Genomic DNA, 18,609 nt, shown 5'->3' with positions numbered 1-18,609 from the left:
AAATACTACATTTGGATTGAGGCTTCTTGTAGTGAATGAATGAACGTCTTTGAAAGGAAGTTTCAAATAGGACAGTTTAATCACCAAATTAACAGCATATAGTTTAGTTTGTAGTGCTTTCAAATTTATTAGAGTGCACCTTGTTTGCATTTATCCACTTGGGGCCCTTAGAGCAAATATTCTAACCACTTTGACCCTAGCAACCTTTTTAAAATTTTCACAAAGCATTGCAAGTTTGAATTTTGGCCATTTTAGAAAAGTCTATGCATTTCTCTCTACAGTGTAGAGAAAAATAAAAGTGCAGACCAAGTACAGAGCAGACTCAGGTCAAGTATAGTTTGTGTTAAATCTGGTGCTGGATAGACACTCACAATAAAAACTAAACATCAGCTAAACCTTCCTCAGGAGCTTTCTGCTCTAATCCATAATGTTTGCACAAAAATGTAAACAGGTAATACGTACACAAGCTTTTTTGAGTGGTGTAAACCACTCCTACAACTGGCTTTTTTGTGCAGAAAAAATGAGCATGGTTGCTATGTTCACCCTGTTGTAATGACGTAATGAAATCACACCCAGGTGAACAGGGTGAACATAGCAACCATGCTCATTTTTTCTGCACAAACAAAGCCAGATAATGAAATCACACCCGGGTGTGATTTCATTACGTCAGACATGATTTCATTACGTCAGACAGACCCTACACCACTCAGTTCACACGGGTGTGATTTTTTTTAACAAGCAAAACTTTTATTTTAGACCATCACATTTATTTATTTTAGCCTTCATCAAATTATTTAAAACATTATTGGTTTGCAACAGAGCCGTGAGCCAGGAGTGCTGGGGAGGAGTCACGTCATGTGGGGGGGAGGAGTTACATCATGTGGGGGGGGGGAGTCACATCATGTGGGGGGGAAGAACCGCTTTGCTGGGTCTGCTCTTTGTTTTCCACCAGAAGTTCTGGATGACGACAAGTGCAAAACATTTCAATAAAATGGCAGATTTACAAGCTCGCGGCATGGGACCAAGTGATGTGCTACAAGCTTTGATATATGTGCCATTTTTTAATAGGCAACACTAAAATCTAAAATGACAGACGCTTTAATGGGTTAAGAGTGGGAACCATTGACCTAGACTAGAGGCCATTTGCGAATGTTCTCCACCGCAAATAAGCACAGCAGGGTTAATGTGGCTAAACATGCCTAGAGGTCATAATGGCTGATGTCTTACGTGAAGGCATGGCCCAGCTTCCTGATTCTCCCCCCCAGAGTTCCGGTGTGGGCAGCATTCCGGTGTGCACCCAGTTCCGGAGACGTGAGAGGATCAAAATAAACTGTGGAAACGGCGACAAGCAGAACAGATGTGTGAAGATAATTTCAGTTGTCTGCTATATAAATGACAATGAGAGTGACAAAACGCAATATGTTTTTTTTCTCCACTGTTGCATTCCCATAAAGACAGTGGTAGATTTGATATAATTTTGGTAAAAGAAACTTAAAACCAGGACATACACAAAAGCGTAATAAAACACTTTGATTCTGTAGTAACGCTCAGCTATTTTCAAATGGGGTTTTACGACCTAGTATGCATCAGTTTGGGCATCATTGACCTGAACATGTTTGAGAACTATTGACACACAGTAAATGACTGAACTAAGTATTCAAAACCCTGTGGTTGGTACAACCCGAATGACCGCAGCTCATGTGTAAGTACCATTGTTACGGCTAGCTCCGCCTGTGGACATGGTCGGAGTGTCCCTCACCATGGACAGCTTCTTCCAGTAAGCTTCGGGGAATGTTAGCATGCGTCCCACAACCTGAGATGAAGATCCAAGGGAAATCGGTAATACAGGACCACAATAGAAACAAACCCACAGGGCAGTCTGCATTATCCTTTTAGAAATAATATTGTATAAATACCTCTGCAGACACCCATAAACGAATTTCACCCACTTCACTTGTAAAACTGTGATGCGACAATGATGATTCTGATTCAAAATACTTGAAAATGTTAAACGTGTCCACAAACACACCAGACGGAGCTCCAGCTGCTCCACAAATCACATTCAACCCAGATTTGGCTCGAACAAGGGCTTAAATTAGTTTTACTGCTATGCGACAAAACGTGGAATGCCCTACCACAAAAGTGTGAATCCCTACAGTCCTTCAAAACAACTGCTCTAAAAGCACTTGGGTGGCTGCAATTCGGAACTGGCCCCTGTAAAAAAAGTCCAAGTCCAAGCCATATCACTATAAATGCATCCCTAAACAGTTTACTGTACATAATCTTCTTTTGATTAGTACTCATTTATATGATGTTTTCAAATAGTATATTTGTCCGTCAGTAAATGTTTCTATGAATTTTATACTCAGGACCATAGACATATATACATAGACGCCTCATTTGCCGCTGCAGTTCATTGGAGCGACGTGTATCCCAATGAAGGCGGAAGTGCAGTGCTGAAGGCTTTTTTTTTTTTAACAAATCTTTATAACAGTCATGACAATATACATTACAAAACAAGACAAACAAACAAACACAAACAACAAAGTTATTAACAATACAACATCAGAGCCAGGGGGGATTAGATTACTAACAGAAAACATTAAAAGAGTGAACACAAAGCAACAGTTCTCCGCAGCTTTCTTATTTAGAAGTGCTGAAGGCATTTGCTGAAGGCGACTGCGTCGCTGCCCGAGTGACGTCACTCATGTGAATCCTCCATGTCTCTCGCTGTCACTCAAGTGACTACTGGCCAATCACAGCGCGTCTTTTCCGGGACTTATGTTACGCACGCGGAAGCTTGACAAGCTTCCGCTTTGCTTCCGCTATTCTTCGCAAGGAATGTCGGGAAAATAGTGCCTTCAATTTTGACACACGCCTCAGAGCCGGAAGGGGCGTCTATGTATATATGTCTATGCTCAGGACCCCATTGGAAACAAGTCATGCAAGTCGTGCATTGTACTTGTATTAAACTGGCCTCTCCTGTGCTTTTATTTTTATTCGATCAATGCAAAGTTATTCGATGAAATCAGTAATCCTTCATTTATGCTCCGCTGTATGTATGACAGTTTGCAAGCTCACATGTCTCATAAGCTTGTTGGGCCGGAGCCGGCCCCTTCTCCACTTGCACAATGTAGGAGGCGGGACTAAGGGGGACTTCCTGTTGGGATATCACCCCTGTGTTTGCTTCCTGTCCATCGGGAGTGCATGTAAGTCAGTCATTTTCTACGGACAATTATAGTATTTTCTTGTCACTTGTAATTTTTTTAATTACGTTTAAAAAAAACTTTTATTCATATGGTTCATTCATTTACCATTCGTTTTTATCGTAATGTTTTATTTAGGGTTTTTTTCTCAAGGGGAAAGTTGTATGCTCCAGTGCCTGGAGCATACATACATACATACAGGAATACAGTACAGTACAGTACAGTACAGTGGAGTACAGCACAGCACAGTGGAGTACAGCACAGCACAGTGCAGTACAGTACAGTGGAGTACAGCACAGCACAGTGGAGTACATCACAGTACAGCACAGCACAGTACAGTACAGTACAGTACAGTACAGTACAGTACAGCGGAGTATAATACAGTACGGTACAGTACAGTGGAGTACAGTACAGTACAGTGGAGTACAGTACAGTACAGTACAGTACAGTGCAATACAGTACAGTACAGTACAGTACAGTACAGTACAGTACAGTACTGTACAGTACTGTACAGTACTGTACTCCACTGTATGTACTGTACTGTATGTACTGTACTGTACTGTATTGCACTGTACTGTACTCTACTCTACTCCACTGTACTCTACTCTACTGTACTGTACTCTACTCTACTCTACTCTACTCTACTGTACTGTACTGTACTGTACTGTACTCCACTGTATGCACTGTACTCTACTCCACTCCACTGTACTCCACTGTACTATACTCCACTGTACTCTACTGTACTGTACTCCACTGTACTGTACTCCACTCCACTGCACTGTACTCCACTGTACCGTACTGTACCGTACCGTACTGTACCGTACTGTACTGTACTGTACTGTATTCCTGTATGTATAGTGCAGCAGCACAGACAGGCACTGGAGCATACAACTTTCCCCTTGAGAAAAAAAACCCTAAATAAAACATTACGATAAAAACGAATGGTAAATGAATGAACCATATGAATAAAAGTTTTTTTTAAACGTAATTAAAAAAATTACAAGTCACAAGAACATACTATAATTGTCCGTAGAAAATGACTGACTTACATGCACTCCCGATGGACAGGAAGACAACACAGGAGTGATATCCCAACAGGAAGTCCCCCTTAGTCCCGCCTCCTACATTGTGCAAGTGGACAGCGCCGTGCAGGGCGATATTGTTTCTAACCTTAGGCTGGGAGTTGGTGTCTCTCAAGATGACCAGTGGGGTGGGATCTACCATCGCATGGCCAACGATCGTAGGTCCAAACACCCGGGCCAGGTTGTTCTTGTCCATCTGACACAGGGGACTCTTCATGACCCTGGATAGCACATTTGGAATGCATTTTGTAATTTCACTGCGAGGTCAAAGTGTAACATGCTACCAGTCCAGCACCTTCCTGGTGTTTTACTGTACGTCATTACCAGAGATCTACACTACAGCATGTTGAACTGTACTGCACCCTGTATATAAACACTTGATACTACAGGGACCAGGGGCACACAAAAGCATCAAAGGTAGCAGAAATAAAAGCGCCAAGCAACGTGTTTTGAGCTTGTAGATCCGTTACTTTTGCCGGTTTTGAATTTAAATCCTGAAAAGTAACAGTTTTGGACACATGAGGTTGCCACCCGACAGACGATATGCATCATGAATGCTGCTCAGGTAGCTAGAATAAAATGATTCAAGGTTTGCTTGGCATTTCTGCAGTCCTGATCAGCTCTATTTTTCCAATACAAGCCATGGTCTCCTGACTATGAAAAATAGTCACACGCTTCCGACAGACTAATACAAAGATGCTTAATACTTGTGGAGAATTCTCAATATTTGAGAATTTATATACCAGTGATTTATAGAGGGGGGGGGGGGGGGGGGGGGGGGGGGGTGGTTAGTTGTGTCACATACATATAAGAGCTAGTAAGATATGCAATAATAAAGGGAGTTAGGGTACCAATGGTTATGCCGATGTTCATAAGTCAACAATATTGACAGTGCATATTGACATACATAAATAACAATATTTGTATTTCCTGCAGCTGCATTGCTTACATCATCGTTACTGTAAGGGAAGCCTTAAGGGCCTTGCAAACGTGAAGCGAGGAACGCAGGCGTTGTTGCCTGGATCAACACAGGTCTGCTCCGGGTCTGTTGAAGAGGGGCGTAACAACGCAAGCGTAAAAAAAAAAAGCTAAACAGAATCCAGGTCTGGTGAGTCGCGGGCGTGTGCACGTAACGAGCACGTGCGCAACAAATTCACGGGACCGCGCTCACGTAAATACGCTTGCGTTGTCACATCAGTGAGCTGGATGCAATCCTACCTGGAGGGGAGAGCACAGATGGTGGAAGTGAACGGAACACTGTCCCCCCCCCTCCCAGTGAGCTGTGGCGTTCCACAAGGAAGCATACTAGGGCCTCTACTGTTCCTAATATATGTTAATGACATGACTTCAGCTTGTGACTGCAACTTGTTCCTGTTCGCAGATGACTCGGCACTGCTGGTCTCGGACAGGGACAAACTGCAGGTTGAAAATGCCCTCAGCTCTGAACTCGGTAGAATCTGCACCTGGCTCGCTGATAACAAACTATCTTTACACCTGGGAAAAACTGAATCCATTCTCTTTGGATCTAATAGTAATCTCAGCAAGGCAAATGGCTTCTTGGTTAGAGTGGGTGACAATGTTATCACACGTAAAGATGAAATTACCTACCTAGGTTCCATCCTGGAGGCTAATCTTTCCGGTGATAAAATGGCCACCAACGTAATCAAAAAAGTCAACCAAAGAACAAGATTCCTTTACAGGATCTCCCCACTGGTCGACAAAAACACCTTGAAGACCTTAACAGGAGCCCTTGTACAAGGCTTCTTTGACTATGCATGCACCTCCTGGTACCACAGCACCTCAAAGGCCCTTAAAACTAGGCTCCAGACCTCCCAAAACAAACTGGTCAGGCTCCTACTTGGCCTCACCCCCCGAACCCACCTCACCCCTGCCCACTTTGACAGACTGGCATGGCTTAGGGTCGGCGACAGAGTACAGCATCTTGCAATGGGTCTGGTCCACAAGATTCGATACTCCACCAAGATACCCATGTACCTGTGTAGATACTTCCTTAATGTTAACGAAGTCCACACCCACAACACCAGAGGGAGTGCAACGAATCATGTTGAACCCAGATTCGGCACAAACAAGGGACTAAATTATTTTCGCTCCTATGCCACCAAAATGTGGAACGCCCTACCAACAGTCATTAAGACATGCGAATCCCTTGACTCCTTCAAAACCGCTCTCAAAGGGCACCTACGGATGGCTGCAATTCGAAACTGGCCCCCGTAAAATCTGAATCCCCCCCCCACCGCCCCCCCCTTTTCCCCCTCACTGTATATGTTTCTTTTCCCTTTTTACCTCCATTATGATGAATTCCTGTACTGTTCTTTGTCTATATAGAAGTGTCTATTTGTACGTCTCTAAATGTTTTGATGAATTGAACATGGTGGACCCTGTTGTAAACAAGTGTAATGCTTAATTGGGTCGTCCACTCAGTTAACAGCCTTTGTATTGAGTTTGTGCTTGAAATGTACTGTAATTCTGCAAACTGTTAATAAAATTTTCAATCAATCAATCAAAACTTCTCGGAGCAAAAACGCAGGTCTCATTGAAAATGAACTATAGGCGCGTTTATCGCTCCCCGTTTGCAAGGCCCTTTATGCAGCCTGCCTTGTTACAATGGCTGGGAAAAACAAATTAGGGTTTCATCCCCCTTTAAGTGTTGGTCGATTACATTTCCCACCCTGAAAACAAAATTGAACTTGCACACAAACTAATTTCACCTACTACCTTACACCTGTAAACCCGTGATATGACAAAGTTGATACCGATTGCATTCTACCTTTTCTACACAAAAGTAGAATTCCCCAAGTGAATGCCGTTTGTCTGAAAGAACATTGTCCAAGTAGGCCGACACGCTATGTGACAGAGGCGATGATGCACCCTGTAACAACAGCTCTTACTTCTGTAAGTGAAGCATGAGGAAGGCCAGAGTGTCTCTATTGACCTTGGGCAAGTCTCCGATGGCCTGGTAGATTGTGGATGCAGCAGTCTCCTCATCAGCCATCTCTGGGACACAAACACACACATGGAGATGAGCAAACAAGGCCAGTTTCCCCCACTGCATGAGCTGCAGCTACAGACTACTGGACTGGTGGCAAATCAAACTAGTATTCAATTTAATCTACCGGTATTTAATCAATGGGGCGTTACGACCACTTTCTTTTTTTATTAACATATTTTTTGGCTTTTTCTGCCACCATCTTCTGGAGAGGTTTGCATGGGACGATTCTTTTATTTATACAATACAACATACCAGCGGCCTGCATTAATTTTGCATGGAGCTTAAAGGTGATCAGTGGCTCTTTCAGCTTCCTAAAGAAATCCTTCAGGAGGCCACAGATGTTGTGTATCTCATCCACTTCGCTGAGATAAAGTGTTCCTTTCCCTTGGATGTACTTCTCCCTCAGTTCCTTCACCAAGCGATCACTCCCGGGAACACGGTACAGTCCTCTCTGTCACACGGGGAGAGGCACAGGAGTTAGGCCGCTAAAGTAGTGTCGTTTGAGAAATGGACGCATCTCAGAGGTGGATTAAACTGTTGGGACACTCACCTCCTTCAGTCCCCTTCTCTCAATTTCACTCACACACTTCACTACCAAGTCAGGGACTCTCGGATGGGTTAATGGAGCGAAGCTCTCCAGAGTGTCCTGAAGATGACAACATTCACGTTTTATAAATGGATAAATACGAAGGGGAAAAAAATAAAAACTACAGTGTGAACCTACATGAACCATATCGTCAGTCGGCAAACACCTAGTGAAAACAACGGGCTACATGTCTGCCTTTTTATCCAATGCTCCAAAATAGAGACCAGGTTAAAAGTGGTTAACTTTATTTGATTGCATATTTATAAAACCCACAGACCGACTTAACAAGAGATTGTGATTAAATGACAATTGGATCCATATGGATCAGACCCCCCCCCCCACCCACCCGCAATCCACCCCAATTTCCTGTAAACAAACTGTTCTCGACATGCACTACATTGGTTTAATTCCACCCAACTGACGTGAGGGTTAATGAGCACCACACTCCAAGCACCTGTTGTCCACGAGGATTCTGTGGCCTAGAAGGAGTGCAGCCTTCACGACACATCATCCTGCACTCTGGATGTGCGACGACGCGGCAGTCTCTGCACTTCAACGCCATCTTCCCGAAGCGGAGCCTCTTGCCGCACGGCACACACGTCTCTGGCCGGATCACCTGGGAAGAGCCAATATGGCGTGGAACAAACTCCCACTATTTACCTTCGACAGGCAGCCTCTGAAGACATTTTTAAAGCACAGCTCTTGCTTTTAGTTGATCTTTAAAATTCTTTGTTGTTATTCATGTCCTCACTGTATTGCATTGCTGCCATTATTTTAATGCTTATGCCTTGCTTCTCTTTTTTTTCTCCATTGTTCTGTAAAGCACTTTGACATGAAAGGTGCTATACAAATAAAGTTATATTATTATTAGTTTAGTGGTTATAGTAGTTATGATGAGTACCAAGTAGTGGTATAAATGTGAGCCTTATGGATCAGCTATTGTGGGCAAATGGGTTAAAATATTTCCCCCACTCTTTTTTCTAATTGAATACTTATAGTACAGAAATAATACAGAAATGTAAACAGTACGTAGTACAGTGAGACATTAAAGCTAAAAAGGATAACACAAAAAGTCCAGGGGACCCATTGTGGTCCCGTGTATTCATCAGCATAGCATACAAAATGAACACCAATACATGTCATCAACAAAAATACAAGCCCCATGTACAAAAGAGATGTGATAGAAGTTTTCTCATGCCAATTTTGAAATAAACTGGTACGACTCGTGGTTATTGTCCATTTGACAATCCCAGTGATATTTGCTTAACCCCATCTTCTACCCTGAGCCATCCCAAACTGACATGGGGCGTAAGGCCAAAAGTAGTTTGCTTAAGGCAGAATATCAGTTTGTTTTGGGAGGCTTGAAGCTTTTGTTTTTAGTGACATTGAGATGTTTGAAAACCAAGACGTCCAATCATAATCAAAGTGGCATTGAATGAGGGCTCTGGCTAGAGTCTTGACTCTTGGGAGCACTTTCGTTACAAAAGAGGAAATCCTGCCCAAAGATCGACTGGCAATTTTTCCCACCAGTCAGTTTGTTGTCAAAAAGTTCATACCGTTTTGGTCTGGAAGTTGTGCTTCACAGCTTCATCCATGACAGCTTCTTCCATCTCTGCCAACGTCTCCATGGTAGTCTCCTCCATTTCTGCTACCGTCTCCCATGGTGCAGTGTCCCCTAGGACAGAGGGGGCCGGGACCCCTGGGCCCACAAGATTACGGGGGTCCTCATCTGTTAATTTACGGAAAAACACAAAAAAGTTGAAATATAGAGATGGGAGGTTTCTTTCAGAGAGCAACGATATACATTTTTAAACATTTTCCCATTGACCCCTAGTGGTCTGCGGAGGACCAAACATCGTCGTGCACAACAAGAAAACAAACATCCTCGGAGAGAAACCGAATGTTGTGTGTAATGACGTACATCTTCCTCCTCCTCACCTCTGAAGGAAACCAGTTCTGTTATCATGATGCCGGGTACCCTCTCCCTCTCGTGGGTCTCCTGGGTGAAATTAATCACCATGTGAACTGGGCCTTTATTATCAGGAGTCGTGACAGTGGCCACCACAGTGGTCTCCACTTCCTGACCACAGAGGGTATAGAAAGAAGGGTTCTTAGAGAGGGTATGTACAGTCCATATTCTTGTTTTTTCCCCCCATAAGTACAAATGAAGGCATTCCAAATTAATGTGTAATGCAAGTACAGGACTGCAACCCCCATCTGAAAAGGTTTTGTGCCAGGGACCCCCAGAAGAAAAGAAAAACATGGCAGATGTACAAGCACTCAATGGAGGCGCTGTGAGCTTGAATATCTGCCATTTGAGAACCACTGTTCTAAATCCTCAGAGTTTTTGAAAAAAGTATGATTCATTCATGCGAATCTTTAAACAGAGAGGTATAACCAGCCTCTGATTAAAATGACCTAAATAGTTGGAATTAAAAGCCACTACATGTTTTTCAGAATCCTCCAGAGGGGTAGAACACAACCTTTCCGGAACTCATCCGCTCTTCCTTAATGTGGCCAAATACTATTAAATCAGCAAAAGATGGAACACAATGTTTGAAAGAATGTTGTGTTGCACGGAACACGCTCTCTGGTGGTGGTTGACCCACACTTCTTCAGTTTAATGGCATGAAAAGGCTTGAAGTAATGCAAAATGAACTATTTATCCGACAATGAAGGTGAACAATAATTGACAGTCAAATAATCATTCCATATTCACCTTGTCCTGAGGTCTGTCCAGGAACTCTCCAAATGTGTTAGACATCCTCGTCCGCCGCAAGGGTGCCATACATACAGATGGCACCATTGATGACCTCTGTGAAACATAAGGAAAGTGGATTACTTCCCAACATCGTTGATAGTGGGTCGAGCTCATAAGACTCCCCAAGGGGTGAATGGGGTTGTGACACCAGTACTTGTGGTACAGATGCTAGAATAGAAGGATGAAGTACATTCCCAATTACAGGTTCCCTCCACTCTCCTGGTGGTTCTGTCCTGGGTCTCTTTCTGGATCAGCCAGTCATCTGTACCGGCTAGAACCTGTATCGGTCAGTAGCACATCGTCTTTATTGATGCAGTAGTGATGGAATGCTTTGTGAGACTTACCCTCTTCTCTCTGGCCCTGGACCTCAGGGGTCTAACTATAGTCGTGTCCAGGTCCTGAATTAATTTACAAGAAAGGTCAGAGGTCATGCGGTGCCTTCCACAGCTCACTGTGTCACATCTCCTCTACTGTATGTACATAGAGGCAGTCACCATTACAACATTTAAGTTGACAATTCATTGGCTTACAAATAATTATGATTTTGGCACTGAACATCCAATGTTTATAATGAATAAACATTTAATTTGTTTGCTTTTAAGCCTTCGTAATGAAAACATGACAAATATCTTGAAGAAATTACTGAAATATTGAATCATTTCACACTTAAAATAAATAATACGAGGAAATAGCTGGCAACGTCCCACGAAGTGACACATTGTAAGCTTGTACAGTAGATCAGCCGTTTTCATGCTCCACTGTCGTATAGCAAAGGATGTCAGATGTTTTGGAGATTAAGCCATGCATGGTTTAGACGTGTTATGACAGAAGAGGGATAGTGAGTATATCGGTACAGAAGGATGTTGAGGTTGGAACTGCCAGGAAGGAGGCCTAGAGGAAGACCAAAGAGAAGATTTATGGATGTAGTGAAAGAGGACATGTTAGTTGGTGTGAGAGAAGAGGAGGCAGAGGACAGGGTGAGATGGAGGCAGAGGACAGGGTGAGATGGAGGCAGAGGACAGGGTGAGATGGAGGCAGAGGACAGGGTGAGATGGAGGCAGAGAAGAGGAGGCAGAGGACAGGGTGAGATGGAGGCAGAGGACAGGGTGAGATGGAGGCAGAGGACAGGGTGAGATGGAGGCAGAGGACAGGGTGAGATGGAGGCAGAGAAGAGGAGGCAGAGGACAGGGTGAGATGGAGGCAGAGAAGAGGAGGCAGAGGACAGGGTGAGATGGAGGCAGAGGACAGGGTGAGATGGAGGCAGAGGACAGGGTGAGATGGAGGCAGAGGACAGGGTGAGATGGAGGCAGAGAAGAGGAGGCAGAGGACAGGGTGAGATGGAGGCAGAGAAGAGGAGGCAGAGGACAGGGTGAGATGGAGGCAGAGGACAGGGTGAGATGGAGGCAGAGGACAGGGTGAGATGGAGGCAGAGGACAGGGTGAGATGAGGCAGAGGATTCGCTGTGGCGACCCCTGTAGGGAAAAGCCGAAAAAAAGACTTGTATAGCGAAGCGAAGTAAAACAAAGACAATACAGTCAACTGTCAGACAGCAACGATTACATAATACAATATAATTTCTCGCTTGAAATGGTTATACTGTACCAGCAGGTCATCGTCCGTTTTATCATAACTGATATCCGAGTGAGACAGGAACGAGGACTCATCGATGACATTCAGCCTGTGGGAACATAACAGTCCACGCATGTATTAGTAGAGGTGTGACAAAATCAAATGTAATGAGGTACAGTATTTAGCCAAAACTACAATATGATCTGACAAACTAATGTATCATATATGCATTTAAGACCAGAAAATTCCAATATCTATGTCACAATATTACACAACTGAAGTCGCAGACTAATAGGGGTATAATATGGGGTGACAAATTAAAAGAAAACCTGAATAACCTAAAAAAAAAAAAAAAGGGGAAAAAATAAAAAACACGGTGAATGCTTCCATTAATTGTCATGATCCAATTAATAAATTAACATCCGGGGCGCATGCCACATATAGGCTTTGGCCTGACAGCGCATTGAGTGTTTGATTCCCGTTCATGACGACCTTTGCTGCATGTCTCTCCCCCCTTCTCTCTCTCCCCCTTTCCTATCAGTCTTCACTTGATACCATCAATAAAGGAAGAAAAGACTAAAACAAATCTTTAAAAAAACAACAACATTAACATTAACAACATCATGTTCTGTGGCATGTATGAAAATGCTAAACTGGCGCAGTTGACCTTGATTTTGGATCAAGATGGCAAGAGACAAAGATGTGACAAAAAAAAAAAAAAGAGGGGTTCATTATTGGGGCACGGATGGTAATGTAGGAGCTTCAGTCACAAAGACTCAACTGGCATATCGTTGCAGAAACCGCCCATCTACATTATTTTTTTGCTTAATCTGCGACCTTTTCCATTTTTTATTTGAATCCTGAAAAGTAACAGTTGGACATACTGTATGAGGTTTCCACCCGACAGACATGACATACAGTACACCAATAGAACAGTACTGTGAATGCTCGACTCCTACAGTGATGGGGTTGGGGGGCTCTTATGCACTCTTGGTTTGGGTCTACTTGGTCCAGCTTAAGACAGAAGGGGCACACGGCCACTACAAATACGGTAGTAGATAGTTATGAGTGACCACCTGTCTGTACGTCGGCCATCTCTAGAAGCAACATTCACTGAGGTTTTCTTTAAACGGCTAAAAATGAAATACATTACCGCTTCCCGTAAAGCTGGTTGACATTGGTCATCCTGTTGTCAAAACGGGCGAGCAGGGATTTCTGCTCATCATTGAGGCATGAAACGGCTTTGGTGTCATGGATCAGGATGTCGCAGACCAACTGCATCCGTCTCTCCTGCAAACAGAATTAAGGCAGCATCGATTCCAAACCTGTGTGCCGGGGCTCACCGATGGGCTGCGAGCCCAAATAAATGGCAAAGACTAAAGGCTCATTCATAGTCTGGATTTTCGGTGGTGAGGTGACCACCGCTCCGGTGATGAGGTGACCACAGCTCCGGTGGAGCTGAAATAACGTTGAGCGGTGGTGAGAGAAGGGCTGGAGCGGTGGTTTGCTCTTCACCGTGGCTCGTGGCGTCATGTTGTAGTTCGGTGGTCACCTAACCACCGAAAATCCAGACTATGTATGAGATTTATTTATGAGATGCATTTAGACTTCCATGATAAAACATTAAGAAATAATGTAAAAAAAAATACATTGTAATATTGATAGATCATTTTAAGTTTACCATTACCATGTTGTTCTCATTGAACAAAGCCAGGACACAATCGATCAAAATAATGTACTGAAAAGTCATGAAACCAAGGCTTCTTCGACTGCTGTATTAAGTGGTGAGATATGTGGGCTTTATTTTCAAGTGAGCCCTGATCTAGAAAAGGAACCCCTGGCCTGAATTAACTAATTGTGGGGAAAGCTTTCGCTGAAAATAGCCGATTGTCAAGCTCACAACGAGTTGCAGTGCGACGCGTTGAAAGCTTGTTGATCTGCCATTTTCAATTAAAGCTTCCCCACAATTCGGATGTTAAGGGGGAAGTAATCCCCAGGTTGAGGTTACATTGGTGAGTGAATGTCACTGATGTTCAGTCAGGACAACTCAAGAATGGATGGAATAGATATTTATTGAATATAAATGAGCAATATGTTTATTATGGTTTGGCGAGAAATTGGATCTGCTTTTTAGGTACTCAGATCAAGCGCGTCCCATAGGGACTTCCAATCCCCCGTACCTAAACAGTAGATCCAAAAAGACAGGTGGTCGCTGGGGTGGAGGAAGGTGAGCAGCAGGTTTGTATACAGCAGCACGCAGATACAGCAGCAGAAAGCAAGCAAGCAGGAGGAAGAATGCAAACCTTCCAGTTAATGTAGCCGGTATGAGGATGGAGTGAGTGTGTGATTGGCTGAGTGAATCATGTGGACGAGAGCGTGATGCTGAGGTGGCCCAATTAACGGCCGGCAGCGACTGCACTGAGGTTTCCCGACTGAACTTGCTCTGCGCATGTCTTAGCCCGTCTCCGGACCCCCCGGGTTGAGCTCCTTTGGACCCCTAACCCGTAGGGTCCGGTATCACCGGCTTCAAGCGACATGGGATGCAATCTGATTTACCCTGATTTACCCCTGTGCTGCGGTGTGGGTGTCACGCTGACATATTCCAAAAGAAGCATATGAACGCTAAAGGAGACAACGAACCTTCTGACCCCCCCCGCGAACGGCTCAGAAGCCGTTAAGTATTTTTAATGTTTGTACGACCGTTTTGGCAGCTCTGAAATTCTCTCTTCGGTCCCTCCTTGTTGACATCTCGGTTGGCTAGCTGCGCCTACGAGGCGCGTAGGGAGGCGCAGCTAGCCAACCGAGATGCTGGAGGCGGTACAATGGGATGTCAACAAGAGAGAATTTCAGAGCTGCCAAAACGGTCGTACAAACATTAAAAATACTTAACGGCTTCTGAGCCGTTCGCGGGGGGGGTCAGAAGGTTCGTTGTCTCCTATAGCGTTCATATGCTTATTTTGGAATATGTCAGCGTGACACCCACACCGCAGCACAGGGGTAAGTCAGGGTAAATCAGATTGCATCCCATGTCGCTTGAAGTCGATGATAAGGAACCCTACGTAAAGTCATCAAAATGTCAGAAACTTTAACGTAGGGTTCCGAAAGGAGCTACGCATGTCTGTGACAGGCACATTGCTCATTTCTCTAGGCACTCACCAGATTCTGGTAGTCCACCTCCATTTTATGGCGCTTCTTAATTTCCACGTCCACCTGGTTGCGGGCATGTTTCAGCTGGACCTCGAGCGCCGCCTTGGCCACATCAGAATTCACCAGGCGTTCCTTGTAGGCTTTCAGCTCATGCTCTGCATGGTGGCATTTCTTCCTTAGAACCTCAAAGTTCTTCACCATGTCCTTGAATGCTGCAATTAAGAGAAGAGGGGATAACTCATGTACCGTTTGTGGTTATGTTGTACTATAGAGTACCAGCTCACCAGTCACTACCATGATTAAGATGGAAGTGATGTAGAGAACTGCTGCACACAGACTCATGGGGCTAGGAAACAACCAGGGGAGGAATGCTGAAATTACAGCCAAATAGTGTCAACGAAAACTAAAATAGTTTACAACGGTGTAGCCAATGCATTTATTATTTTTGACTCGGCCTGAATTTTCATTTTGTATCACTCCATTTAGTCGGAGACAGGCTAAGTTCCACTTCAGCATCTTCCGAATTTTACTTTTATTTATTGCATAAACTGTGGAAACGGGTGGAAGTCAGTCTTTTACTTAAGGCTTGGATGCACTTCCTGAAAGTCTAACCTGAGGTTAGCTCTGGTCCATATAGCTCTAATGCCATTGCATTGCAAAGAAAGGCATTAGAGCTATGGACCAGAGCTAACCTAGCCCCTAGGTTAGAATTTAGAATTAGAATGAGGTAACCTCATAGCAGGTGCAATACAAAAACAGTAAACGCATTCTCATAACACAATAACACATACACACCAACACATGCTTCATGTTGACTGAAGAATCTTTTAAAAACACATTTGTTCCATTACACACTATAGCACTTGTATGTGTTATATTGTTTGCTTAATGTTTTATTGCTCTTAGCCGTTTTAACTTAATTAGGCCTATAGGCTAGCCCGTCTCCGGACCCCCCGGGTTGAGCTCCTTTGGACCCCTCATCAAAATGTCAGAAACTTTAGTAGGGTTCCGAAAGGAGCTAGCCTATAGGCCTATGTTGTGTAATGTACAGCCCCTTATGATTATGTTTTGAAAGGGGTTTGAACTTCATAATCAGAATAAGTAGAACAGTTTTATTGTATAGGCCCCTTTCATAAAATAGTAAGTAGAATAAGTTTATTATTTACTATTAAGTTTCTCACCGAGGTCCGAGGCCTGCAGATCAGAATTCTGGCGGGCCAGGCCCAGAAGTTCTCGGAGAATCTCCTGATGAAGCGCCATCGCAAACAAACCATCCCAGGACAACTCCCAGGCAAGCTGAATGAAAGCAAAATGACGACAAGTCCAACTTTTGCAGGCTGTATAGAGGCAACAACGAGACACACCTGGCTGCAATTAACAATAGAAAGGGAGCCAGGGGAGGGTGCTCGCCCGGGACCGGGTGCATTAATCAAATGATATCACACACAGTCACACACTGCACACACACACGCACGCACACACACACACACACACACACACACACACACACACACACACACACACACACACACACACACACACACACACACAGGGGCTCCCCTCCCCTTACCCGGGTTACCCCTACACTTATTTGCCATTTTTTACAATTTTAAACAGTTCAACTTCAACTAGTCAATCTACATCGACACATTGTGAGCTTAATTGTAGATCGGCTATTTGTACTATTTGACCCATAGCCTATGTACTTTTTGACAGATCTTGCCCCCTTTATTTGGGGTCATTAATTGCCATATATAGTTATGCGGGAGGACTCGGAGGAGGGTGAACATGAATGAACTGAACATGAATTTAAACCTGCATGCTTTTGCTTGTTATGCAGTTCAAGTATTTGCCCACCTGATGGCGATAGGTTTTCACTACAGTGTGGGTAGCGGACCATTCCTTTCACTGTTGACTAGTGGTGCTTTGTGATGATAGATCTCACTTTGAATACTTTAACTCCTTGTACACATAGTACAAAATGGGAAGAGTATTATTCCCAGTATTATTTAAAAGAAAAACATGCCAGCAGTCTACTACCTATATAGCTCTTCACCTTTACTTAGCCTGCCCCTTCTCTGGCTGGCTGACTCTCTGTGCTTCTTGTACAGCTATACATATTAATATAATATTTTTGTAATTTTACCAAGTCTACTCAAGCCATTACCCTATAAAGTTGTATAGGCACCCACCTACTGTATGGAACTAGCCTTGCGTTGTGGAACTAATATACCACTGCCTGGGGGGGCAATAGAGAGTATGCGCATGCTTAAAGTGAATGGCACATCGAGTGGCAAATAGAGTGGCAAAGCAACAGGCAAAGTGAGTTTAACATTGTTTAATGTTGTTTAATGCAATCAGATATGACTTTGTGGATGTATGGGCTGTCAAGGCCAGAAAGTAGTTTTTTGCCACTCAGTAGGTTCCCGCATAACTTCCTGGTTTGATGATGATGTCACGCGCATACCCTCTATATGCAGTGCAGGCAGATGAAGTCTAGCTGCACCAGGCCAGTATGGCACAGCTGCAGAGAATTGTACTGTATATTATTGCGACTGCAGGTCGCATTTACTATTGAAAATGTGCATTTCCCGTCAGTCTGTCCGTCCGTTAGTCAGCCCACGCCTCCATATATGGTCATACCTTGTGACATCAAATGACATCATCAGGGATCTCCCTTAAAGTATATGGGATCTCCATGTGGGCATATCATGCTCCGATCAGGTTTTTTAGGACCAATACTGATCACTGATTGTTTTTCTCATGATCGGCACACGTTGATCTTGTGAAATGTTGCACATTTTAATATGTTTATATGTCAAAACCCAGTGGCGTGCACAGACATTTAGAGGGGCAGGTGCTCGCAAGTGGAAAAAAGGGCACTTTGTGCAGCGCGTGGAACCGACCGGTTGCCTTAATAGTGTGAGATGTATAGATTGTGGGGCCTAAATAATATATTATTAGCTTTTTATCAAGAATTGATCAATGTTACCATGGTCCACATACTGTATTGATTGATTGATTGAAAATTTTATTAACAGTTTGCAGAATTACAGTACATTTCAAGCACAAACTCAATACAAAGGCTGTTAACTGTGAGTGGACGACCCAATTAAGCATTACACTTGTTTACAACAGGGTCCACCATGTTCAAATCATCAAAACATTTAGAGACGTACAAATAGACACTTCTATATAGACAAAGAACAGTACAGGAATTCATCATAATGGAGGTAAAAAGGGAAAAG

At 43.7% G+C, this 18,609-nt stretch overlaps 1 protein-coding gene across 4 annotated transcripts; it reads right to left on the bottom strand.

Annotated features, from left to right (window-relative positions):
- Positions 1-719: 719 nt before the first annotated feature.
- Positions 720-16,702, bottom strand: LOC306921510 (rac GTPase-activating protein 1). Of its 4 annotated transcripts, none has more exons than XM_079498655.1 (16): positions 16,528-16,687; positions 15,371-15,573; positions 13,368-13,504; positions 12,248-12,323; positions 10,841-10,923; positions 10,604-10,700; positions 9,766-9,964; positions 9,441-9,613; positions 8,339-8,500; positions 7,849-7,944; positions 7,551-7,749; positions 7,198-7,303; positions 4,377-4,509; positions 1,711-1,813; positions 1,228-1,330; positions 720-957 (listed from the first exon to the last, which is right to left on the bottom strand). In XM_079498655.1, the coding sequence occupies exons 1-16, from the start codon at positions 16,619-16,621 to the stop codon at positions 900-902; spliced, it is 2,022 nt and encodes a 673-aa protein (XP_079354781.1). In that variant the 5' UTR covers positions 16,622-16,687; the 3' UTR covers positions 720-899. The 4 variants fall into 4 exon arrangements, with proteins under 4 accessions (XP_079354781.1, XP_079354782.1, XP_079354783.1 ...); XM_079498656.1 differs by having other exon boundaries at positions 721-957; positions 16,543-16,702; XM_079498657.1 differs by lacking the exon at positions 10,841-10,923 and adding an exon at positions 10,990-11,043 and having other exon boundaries at positions 722-957; positions 10,604-10,699; positions 16,528-16,683.
- Positions 16,703-18,609: the final 1,907 nt, after the last annotated feature.

The sequence above is a fragment of the Electrona antarctica genome (genome assembly GCF_951216825.1).
Source record: "Electrona antarctica genome assembly, chromosome: 4".
Classification (NCBI taxonomy): Eukaryota; Metazoa; Chordata; class Actinopteri; order Myctophiformes; family Myctophidae; genus Electrona; species Electrona antarctica.
The sequence above is the reverse complement of the archived record's forward strand: the minus strand, read 5'-3'. Positions and strand labels throughout refer to the sequence as shown.